Source organism: Gossypium raimondii, chromosome 5, assembly GCF_025698545.1.
Source record: "Gossypium raimondii isolate GPD5lz chromosome 5, ASM2569854v1, whole genome shotgun sequence".
Lineage (NCBI taxonomy): Eukaryota > Viridiplantae > Streptophyta > Magnoliopsida > Malvales > Malvaceae > Gossypium > Gossypium raimondii.
This window is the reverse complement of record NC_068569.1, coordinates 34,698,610-34,710,126: the sequence shown is the minus strand read 5'-3', so window position 1 is coordinate 34,710,126 and position 11,517 is coordinate 34,698,610. Positions and strand designations below refer to the sequence as shown.

The window sequence follows — 11,517 nt, the reverse complement described above, 5'->3', positions numbered from 1 at the left end:
AGAGTGTGTTTCGACCAAAGCTATTATGTGCAAAAGATTTGAAGATGGCCTGAATGAAGACATTAAACTGTTAGTTGGAATACTTGAGATAAAAGAGTTCGTGGTACTTGTTGAATGAGTTCGCAAAGCTGAAGAGCTCAGGAAAGAGAAGAGAAAAGCTGACTTTGAAGCTAGAGATTCTCGTAAAAGATCATTCAATAAGTCATTCAGTCGACCTCAAAGAAGTTTAGAGATGATACTAGCCGTTCAAAGGCTACTGCGAGGTATTCACAACGGGACAGAGACAGACCACCTGTGAGTTCGAGAGCTACTTCAGTAGCGAGTGTGGGCAATGTCAGATCAAATCAACCTGAGTGTGAACATTGTGGTAAACGACATCCTGGCAGTTGTAGATTGCTTGATAAAGCCTGCTTTAAATGTAGATCAAAGGATCATTATATTCGTGAGTGCCCTGAGTTGGCGAATCAAAACCCGGTACAGAATACTAGATCGGGTAACACTGCAACTAGAGGTAGACCCCCCAAAAACACGGGTAATATGAGCGCCAGTCAGAGAGGTACTAAAGATACAGCTGTTAGATCCGAGGCTCGCGCACCTGCTAGAGCCTATGCCATTCGAGCACGTGAGGAGGCCTCATCCCCAGATGTTATTACTGGTACTTTCACTCTCTATGATACTAATGTTATTGCATTGATTGATCCTGGTTCGACTCATTCATATGTGTGAGAGACTTTAGTATCCAGTAAGAATTTTTCTGTTGAGTTTACTGAGTTTGTGATTAGAGTATCAAACCCTCTGGGTCGGTGTGTTTTGGTTGACAAAATGTGTAAGAATTATCCGTTGATGATTTGAGATTTGTGTTTTTCAACTGATTTAATGTTGTTTCCATTTGACGAGTTCAATATAATTCTGGGTATGGACTGGTTGACTTTACACGATGCCGTGGTTAATTGCAAAAGAAAGACTATTGATTTAAGATGCCAGAATGACGAGATTATTCAGATTGAATCTAATGATCTGAATGGGTTATCAGCAATGATATCCTCGATGTTGGGACCAAGTCACGATGGATTTTGTATCTGGTTTACCGTTGACACCAAGTAAGAAAGATGCAATTTGGGTTATAGTGGATAGATTGACTAAATCGGCACATTTTCTTCCGGTTCGCACAGATTATTCGCTTGATAAGCTAGCAGAGTTATATGTTACTCAGATTGTGAGGTTGCATGGTGTGCCTATTTTTATATTTTCAAACAGAGACCAGAGATTCACATCGCGATTTTGGAAGAAACTGAAAGATGCTTTAGGTACGAAACTACACTTTAGCATAGCTTTCCATCCGTAAACAGATGGTCAGTCCGAGCGAATCATTCAGATACTTGATGACATGTTGAGATGTTGTATTCTCGAGTTTGAAGGTACATGGGAACGATACTTACCTTTGATTGAATTTGCATATAATAATAACTTTTAATCTAGCATCAAAATGGCACCTTACGAGGCTTTGTATGGTCATAAATGTCGTACACCATTGTATTGGACGGAGCTCAGTGAAAATAAAATACACGGGGTCGATTTGATTAAAGAGACTAAACAAAAAGTGAAAGTGATTCGAGATAGTCTGAAAACAGCATCAGATTGTCAGAAATCGTATGCAGACTTGAAAAGAAAAGATATAGAATTTCAAATCGAGGACAAAGTGTTTTTGAAAGTCTCACCGTGGAAGAAAATACTCAGATTTGGTCATAAAGGTAAATTAAGTCTGAGATTCATTGGGCCGTATGAAATTATAGAGCGTGTCGGACCGATTACTTTTAGATTGTTGTTGCCACCTGAGCTAGAAAAGATTCACAATGTATTTCATGTTTCGATGCTTCGTAGATACCGATCGGATCCTTCACATGTGATTAGTCCGTCAGAGATTGAGATTATATATGATATGTCATATAAAGAAGAACCGATTCGTATTCTGGCTCGTGAAGTTAAAAAGTTACGAAACAAGATAATTCCGTTAGTTAAAGTATTGTGGCATAAACATGGAGTTGAAGAAGCAACTTGGGAACCAGAGGATGTAATGAAAGAACGTTACCCAAACCTATTCACCGGTAAGATTTTCGGCGACGAAAATCCCTAAAGAAGGGAGAGTTGTAACAGCCTAATTTCAACCCTATGTTCGATTAGGGGTGTTACAAGATATAATCTGGAAAGTTTCGGTACAAAAGTCAACACACTAAATGTTTCTTTTATTTTTCGTATTTTTCTATTTTTTCACATTTTATCACTTTTTTGTGGAAAATATTTTTTATATTCAAAGATATTTTCAATAAGCAACATGTAAAATTTCAAATCGTTTGGAAAACATTTACCCACTAAAAAATATATTCTTTTTTTGAAAATTTTACGGTTAAAAAATTGTTTTATGGTTGTTTGCTGGAAATCAATTTATAAGAATACAAAGAAAACCTAAAATGTCTAAGAAACTAATATCAATTGATAAGAACAAATGGAACAATATTGCAAGTTTGTCCAAGTCATGAATTTGACTTAGAGCTCCAAACGATCGAAAGAAACTTTGATTTTGACAAATAATTAAATAAGAAGAAAATAGAATAAAGACGAAAATAAAGAAGATAGATGGAAAAGACAAAAAGTGACATGTAGAAGTCCTAAGAAGCCTTAGAAACAAGATGAATCCACAACCCCTTCAAACAGCTCTAATTTTCCCTTCAAGAAAGAATATCTAACAAGAAAAAGCCTGATGGTGATCCCCCACAATCTGAAAAAAAATTGTTAAAACTCTTCTAAAAGAAAACTCAAGAGAAATTCTTGAAGAGAAAAACTCAAAGAGAATTTATTAACTCAAAAGAGAAAGTTGTTGAACAATGAATTGTATTGTGTACAATGAAGAGCCCTTTATATAGGTTTGCTAAATAAATCAAATAAAACTCTTAAGTATACTAGAACTTTAATTAATCTAAACAAGAAGTAGTTTTAAATTAAATTTTCTTGTTGACATAAAACTCTTAAATAACTTAAAATACTTTAAAATATCCAAAATTCGGAATAAATAACTAATGAAATAATAAACCCTAATACATATAATATTGGTCTCTTATATAATAAAAATTAAGCCTAAAAATCAAACTCAATGTGATTTAAACTCAAATTAAAAACCCAAAACTCGTAATTTCTGTAATAATCTCGTCCAAAAATTCTACTCCCGCAATATTCACTAAAATGGTCATAACTTGATCTCCCAAACTCAAAATCAAGTGATTTAAAGTGCATTGCGAAGCTAAGAGACTGATGTTCGATCAATAAGAGACATATTGACCCAAAAATGTGTAGATTCCTTCCAAAAATGCACTGCAAGTCAACTAATTATAACATGGCTAGACGTGTGGGCCTAATTGGGGTCCTTGAAGTGTAACGCCTAAGCTTGTTAACATCTTCCACATGGGATTTTCATCATAGATTGAGATTTTAAGTCCACGAACAAAATTGGTCCCTTCTAATTCATCATCGCTCCGTATTGAACTCCAAAGTCCATCGCCTTGGATCTTCAACTTTTCTTCTCGAAATTTCTTCGTGATAAGGTCTTGAACAAATAAGTTGAGTTTTGAATTCAATTGTTCGGATTTGGATCTCATGATTAGGCCTTGAGGGAAACTAAGCCCATCATGCCCATGGGCCTAAAATTGGGCCTTGAAACTCATACCATTTGGTGTTGGTGGCATCATTGTCATTCATTAAAGTGGAGGAATTGGCAGGGTTGGCATCGTTGTTTTTGTTAATGGGGTTATCATTAGCATCATTCTGATTTTGAAACATTTTCGGTCCACGCTCACCGCACCAATTGTTGATACAGTGTACAATAAGGGAAGAGATTAAGGTGGTGCAATGGAGGTTGGTTCACCTAAAGAAGTTGAGAGCCAGAACAGGGACAAGAGAACAGGCTGATTATGAAGACAATTGCTCAGAGTAACTTTGGTGTAGGAAGATCTATCATTTCTTTATGTGACCAGATAAGCATTTAATCCCACCAAATGCGTATAGGATATTCATGGGTGTATGTCAGGGGACCTTATCAGTACGAAGTTATTATGCCTAAATGGACTCCTTATCATAACAAGAGTGTGTTCGTACCTAAACGCGGGTGGATAACTCCCTCTGAAAGGAACATGTGGTCTTTACCCAAAGGTGTTGAGGACGGGTGGCTAGTCGAGGCATTACTTTAGATAGAGTCAACGCGAAAGTCAATGATGCATCTGAAGTTGACACATGTTTTAGTGGCGGAAGGGTATAACAATAATTAATATTTTATTTTAAAAAAAAATAATTTGCAGTAAATTTATAAGTTTTTATTAAAAAAATATCATAATAAAATTACAACTTTAATATGAATTAACTAGTTAATTGAAAATCAATAAATATATTGGTTTTATAATGGTAGAGGTGTTTCAAATAATATATAATTTAATTTTGAATTAAAATATAATCAACGTATAAGTATGGCATTATAATTTTCTAGTTACACTTCTTCATGATGTATGTTATAAAATTGATAAAATTACCCATGCGTCTTCATATTGGAAAATATAGTTAATAAGGTGCACGAGTATGCAAACTAATTTAAAATATATTAATCTATATAAACTATATATATATATAAATGGAAGTCTTTCCTTCTGTTGATATTTGTATAATTCTTTCTTTTCTTTATATTATAGGAAAATGTTAAATTTTAGTTTTAGTCCTTATATTATGTTTAAATTTGAAATTTAATCTCTATACTTTAATTTCTTGCATAATTTTATATCTATATTTTTACAATGTTATTAGCTAGTCCAAGTAGTTAATATAATTAATTTTTCTATTAAAATATAATGTGGTTATATATAATTTGAATGTCCTAAAACTAACACATCTTTTGAGTTTGTGTTTTTTCATTGACAATGATCAAATTTCAGTTTTGGCCCTTATACTATGTTAAAATTTGGATTTAATCATATACTTTAATTTTTGAAATAATTTGATCTTTCTACTTTTATAATGTTATTAGTTTGTCTAAATAGTTAATATCATTAACCATTTCAATTATAATGCTGTAATCATATTTTCTTAAGAACACTATTCTAGCAAAAAAATTATGGGTAAATTACAAAAATTGTCATTAAAATTTGATGAATTTGTTTTTTTCCCACTAAACTATGAAAAGTTATATTTTGGTCACTCGTCCGTTAATGGTCGTTACAGCCTTGATGAAAAAGTGAGGTGGCACATTAATCGAAGTGTTAAGTCTAATTTGGTCCCTTAACTATAGCTAAAACATTCAATTTAGTACTTTTACAACATTTTTAACAACTCTAAAAATTTATTAAAATTTTCTAAAAATATAAAAAAAATTCTTGAAAATTCTGAAAATTCATTATTTATTTTTGAAATGATAAAATATTTTTTAAAATTATAATATGTAAAAGAAATAAAAATTCTAAAAATTGTAATATATGTGAAATGAAGAACAAAAACAAACCTTATCTCCGGTCTAAAATCCCACCAAAATCTTAATCAAATTCACCACTTAAGGAAACCAAATCTTTCTCGGAACTAACGGCTTGTTCTGCAATGCTTAAGACCTTCATACATTCTTCCCAGCACTCGGCACCTCTCCATAGAAGCTTAACTGCCAAGTATATTCACTGCTGGTAAGCTCAACAGGGAGAAAAGTTGCAAAACATGGGAAAAAAGGACTTGGGTTCTTTCCAAAGCGTAAAGGATTAGAATACACTGAAAGGAGTTGATGAAAAACCGTTAGGAGAATAGGGGTGGAGGAGTCCTCCAGAGAGTCCTGGAGCGCCTCCACCAATCCCCATTTCATCATACAAGTCAATGTGTAGGTTCAAATCCTTCGGACTCTCCTGGAAAAAGGAAATGGCGACATCAATCAGAAAATTCAAAAGAAACCCATTGGTGGGTAGTTATAGAAGATTTAGAATTACAAGGCAAAAGGAGTATACCTTGAGAAAATGCCTAACAACGGACAGACCAGCAAAACCAGCATCAAGAACTGCATAATTATAATTTTTAGAATTTTTATGAATTTTTTAATATTTTTACGCAATTATAATTTTAAAAAAATATTTTTTTATAATTTCAAAAAATAAATAATGACTTTTTAAATATTTTTAAATATTATTTTCCTGATATTTTACAACATTTTAATATTTTTCTCAGAATTATTGTTAAAAATATTGTAAAAGTACCAAATTGAATGTTTTAACTATAGTTTAAAGATCAAATTATATATTAACCCTTTAATTCATGTGTCATCTCACTTTTTGTTAAAGCTATAACAGCCATTAACAGACGAGTGATCAAAACGTTATAAGTTGATAATTTTAGTAATCAAAATGTAACTTTTATAGTTCAATGACAAAAAATTTTATCAAAATTTAGTGACTATTTTTATAATTTACCCAAAATTTATTTCATCATGATTTAATTGAATTGATTTTTTTTAAAAATCACCTTATTTTTTATTATACCACTATCAAATAAATTTTTATTAAATGTTACACTAATAAATTTAATAAAAAATTTTACCGTGATAATAAATTTACCCGAATTTTATATTTTAAATTTAAATTATTAGTACAAATAAATATTGTAATTAATTAATAAAGAAGGGCCGCCAAGTAGTAATTAATTAATAAAGAATGGCCGCCAAAGAAGACCCCGCCCGCACCAACCAAATGCATTCAAGATTCAGAAAAGAAGAAGACAGAGAGCTAAGAAACAAACCCTTCTATCTTTAATTTGGTTGCCATTATTGAACTAATGGAACAACCATTTTAGCCTCACATGAGTTTTCAACTAGGGTGTGCAAATTTAGCTAAAATCTAAAAAATTCGATTGACTTGACCGAATTCGGTTAATCGGTCGGTTAACTGAATTTTTTGGGTCGGGGATCGATTAATTATTTTTTAATTTTTCAGTTAACGGTTAATTCAATTCGAAACCGGTCGGTTAACCGAATTTTTTCGATTTAACCGAAAATTTTAATAAATAAAATTATAATATATAAATAGGCCCACTATTCACCTAAACCCAATCCAAACCCAAGTATTCAACCCAATTACCCAACCCAACCTAATCATAAAAATTACAAATAATTTAATAAATAAAAATAAAATTCTAAAACTAAAACTAAAACTAAAACTAAAGTCTAAAAGTCTAAAAATAATTTAATTATGTAGTGATTCAATTCGGTTAATTAGGATAATTCGAGTAATTAGGTTAATTCGGGTAATTCGGTTAATTTTTAACCGAAAATAAAAAGCATATAATTTTCGGTTCGGTTAATTTTTTTAAAAAAATTTCGGTTCGGTTAACGGTTAAAAATTTTGAAAGGTCGGTTAATTTGGTTAATGTTATTTCGGGTCGGTTAACCGAATGAACACCTATTAATCCCTTATATTATTTTTTTTAATACTATGCTTAAAATTATTCATAACCTTTTTCCAACACTTAAATAAAAAGATAATACACTTCAGCGCACTTAAACCCACATTATTTTACACTGGTAACAATATCGATACTAATCGGACTAAGACTCAATCGGGTAATCAAGTTAAGTATGTGGCTAAATTATTTGATTTCAGTTTACTTCAAATTTCAAGTGCAATATTAATAGTAATACATTGATAAAGGTTTTGAAAACTTGTTCCAAATTTCATGATACTTGGGGGGGTGACATTATTTTTCTTATCCTTACACTTCAACAACATTGAAATATTGCAAAAATAAAATTGTTGTACTTTTTTTGACTGCAGTTCAAACATATTATTTAATTAATGAAAATAGAATAAAAAATCTTCAATTTCCACAATGACAAGTTTGACCGACTAGGCAACCCCCCAGCTCTATTTATATGTGCAAAAAGCAATTCATGCCCATCCACTTCTTCACTTCCCTGTAATCAAAGTAGTGATGGATCTTCTTGATCTCTCTATTTTTGGCTATGCACTAGTCTTAGGCATTACGCTACTGTTTTTGTACACCAAACTCAAAAAGTCTAGCTCAGGAAGCAGCGGCAAAGCTCCACCGGTAGCAGCCGGTGCATGGCCAATAATCGGTCACCTCCCGCTATTAGGGGGACCCAAGGCCCCTCATGAATCGTTGGGAGACTTGGGTGAGAAATATGGACCTGCTTACATGATCCGGATCGGTGTTCATCCAGCCCTGGTGGTGAATTCGAGTGATGTAGCCAAGGAAATCTTCACTGTCAATGATATGTATGTTTCCTCCCGTTCCGAATTTGCCGCCGCTGAACACTTGGGTTACAATTATGCCATGTTTGGCTTCTCTCCTTACGGACAATTCTGGCGGGAAATGCGCAAAATAACAATGTTGGAGGTGCTATCCAATCACAGGATCGATCAACTCAAGAAAGTTTTTGTCTCGGAGATAGAAGGCTCAATGAAACTATTATATAATACGTGGGCTGACAAAAAAAATGGCTCTGGTAAGGTGTTGGTTGAGATGAAGAAACACTTTTCGGACTTGACTTTGAACGTTATTATGAGGACGGTTGCTGGGAAGAGGTACAGCGTTGGTGCGGAGGAAGACCAGAAAGAGGTGTTGAGATATCGTACGGCTTTACGAGATTTCTTTCACTTGACAGGGATGTTTGTGCTGGGAGATGCAGTCCCTTTCCTCCGATGGCTGGATTTTGGCGGCTATGAGAAGAAGATGAAGAAAACTGCTAAAGCGTTGGATGAAATTTCCGGGGGATGGCTAGATGACCACAGAAAGGGTGGACATTGGGATGAAAATAAAAAGGAGAAGGATTTCATGGATGTAATGAACTCTGTTCTTAAAGGTGCAAGTCTTGCAGGTTATGATGCTGACACCATCAACAAAGCCACTTCCCTGGTATAATCTTTCTCCTCTTTTCTTTTTTTTCAAATTTTATTTCTCCATTAATCAGTTCTAAAGTTCTAAAAACTATGAATTGCACATTGCAGAATATGATTTTAGCAGGCAGTGACACCACAACAGTTACATTAATATGGGGTCTTTCCCTAATGTTAAACAAACCTCATGTACTCAAAAAGGCTCAAGAAGAACTAGACACCCATATTGGCAGGGATAGGTTTGTGAATGAAACAGACATCGGCAAATTGGTGTACATCCAAGCCATAGTTAAAGAGACATTAAGAATGTATCCACCTGCACCCCTTTCAGCGCCCCGTGAGCTCAGTGAAAGTTGTTCCATTGGAGGCTATGACATCCCCAAAGGCACTCGGTTAATTATAAACCTTCACAAGATCCAAAGGGATCCTAAAAAATGGCCAGAACCATCGGAATTTAAGCCCGAGAGGTTTCTCACTACCCACAAAGATATCGATGTTAAGGGTCAGCATTTTGAATTGATGCCCTTTGGTAGTGGTAGGAGGAGCTGTCCTGGTACATCGTTTGCACTTCATATGTTGTACTTGACCATGTCTAATTTCTTGCACGCCTTCGATTTCTCAACGCCATCCAATGGTTTGATTGACTTGACTGGCACCGATGGATTGACCAACATTAAATCTACCCCACTTCAAGCACTGGTCTCACCTCGTCTTGCTCCTGAGCTTTATAACTAAAATCCAGTTGAAGATTCCAATAATCAAGCATGAAGAATAAGAAAGTTTAAACATTTTGATTGTTACGTTGTATTATTATTTAATCAATTTCTCTCTCTTTTCGGAAAAAATAATGGTAAAATAGTGAAACAAGCAAATACTTGTTGGGTAAAACATCTAGATTTGACTGTTGCTTATATGGTGAACATGGAAATTCTTAAGTCAAATTTAAGTTCAATATTAAATTGTGAAATCCTCTGTCTTCTACTTATCGTATTTAATATGTTGAAAGTCATATTTTTTTTTTTTTAATAATCGTTCTCAAAAACAGTTCACTTTTCCACGTCCTCTCTCATCCACGTCAATGGCATGTGCCACTGATAGACTAAATCTAATAATTTATTAGTTATTTTTAATTTTTTTGAAAAATTGATCACACGCGACTCTGATATTTTTCTCCATTTGGCCTCCAGGCATTATTTTTTAATCATATTAGTCCTTAAGGTTGGCATCTATTTCTCAAATTGATCTTTATGATTAGCTATCATTAGTTTTTGAACAATTGCATGACATGTGTAACACCCCACACCGACCTAATCACCTGATCCGAATGTGTGATATCACATTACGTTGGTGAAGCAACACAAGCTACTATAACACAAACACATTAAATTCAATAATCAAAATAATTCATATGAATGCATTTATACACTCATTGATCTCATTTCATCAATTTACATGATTATACGAGTTAATTTCAGAGTTAGGGCTCGAACCCAAACTCAATTTTCTAAACTTATATGTTATGTCTTGAGACAAACCTCCCTTGCTTTCCTATTTTTGCTTCAATGTTTGTTTGTCTTGAGACCTAGAATAGGGCAAATTTTATTTAGATTCGATATTTCCTTGTCTCGAGACATATGCCATTCTATCTCAGGACTTAGATCCAATTGTCTTGAGACGTGAAAAAATAGTCTCAAGACATAGATCATTCTCAACATTTCAAATAGTACTATTTTACTCTTGAGGTCTCAAGACATGTTCTTCCTATCTCGTAACTTAATGGTAAAATAACCCAAAATGTTCAATTTTAAATATTCAAAACATACCAGATTGTAACTGTATCATACCTAAATTTTACCTTAATCTTAAATCCTCAATTTGACATGTATAACACCAACAAACATCTAATCATAGAAATTCATACACCAATACCTAAGCCACCAATTATCATATCCAAACTCATATTAATTAACTTAAATGATGAGATTCTAACTTTATAAACCATTAAGGCCAAGGTATATATGCACATTCAATTCCAATCCATAAATATTCTAGGTATATACCATATAACTCAAACTCATATATACATACAAAAGAGGTAATCAGGTGGATTCTGAACTGAGTTGTTGAGTTGAATTCTTGACCACTTTAAGTCTACGTCTACCCACGTCCAAGAGATGCGCACAGAAATAAACTTTAAGTGTACATCCATTCATGTTCGAGAGATATGCACGGAAACAAACATACTCGTACTAAATATTGAATACTCAGTAGTGCTAATATAATTCAATTACAATGTAATAAGATTAAACTAAAGCAAATATATAGAAATAATATCAAATACATTATTATATACTACTTTAACTCATCACATCATTTTCTCATTTTATTATTCATTTCTCATTTCAATATCAATTTCATTGCATACTCATTTTGGCTCCCTATTGACCGACGATAGACATTAGAAAGGATACTCAGATCTTTATATAACAAGTAAGACCACGACTCTCTAGGAATTGGAACTGTTTTATTTTGCCACCCCAAGTTGCCTGATAACAATGACTTTTAGTATTTGTCTACGACCTTCTAAGAATTGGGACTGCTC

At 33.3% G+C, this 11,517-nt stretch overlaps 2 protein-coding genes across 2 annotated transcripts; one reads left to right on the top strand and one right to left on the bottom strand.

Annotated features, from left to right (window-relative positions):
- Positions 1 to 4,080: 4,080 nt before the first annotated feature.
- LOC128041041 (uncharacterized) lies at positions 4,081 to 6,360 on the bottom strand. The gene is made up of 5 exons (XM_052630346.1): positions 6,336 to 6,360; positions 6,018 to 6,067; positions 5,810 to 5,918; positions 5,534 to 5,683; positions 4,081 to 4,268 (listed from the first exon to the last, which is right to left on the bottom strand). Exons 1-4 carry the CDS (start codon positions 6,358 to 6,360, stop codon positions 5,565 to 5,567), a joined length of 303 nt encoding a protein of 100 aa, XP_052486306.1. The 3' UTR covers positions 4,081 to 4,268; positions 5,534 to 5,564.
- Positions 6,361 to 7,949: 1,589 nt separating this feature from the next.
- On the top strand, positions 7,950 to 9,882 carry LOC105765858 (cytochrome P450 CYP82D47). Its single transcript, XM_012585126.2, has 2 exons — positions 7,950 to 8,934; positions 9,027 to 9,882. Exons 1-2 carry the CDS (start codon positions 7,990 to 7,992, stop codon positions 9,648 to 9,650), a joined length of 1,569 nt encoding a protein of 522 aa, XP_012440580.1. The 5' UTR covers positions 7,950 to 7,989; the 3' UTR covers positions 9,651 to 9,882.
- The last annotated feature ends 1,635 nt before the right edge of the window (positions 9,883 to 11,517 follow it).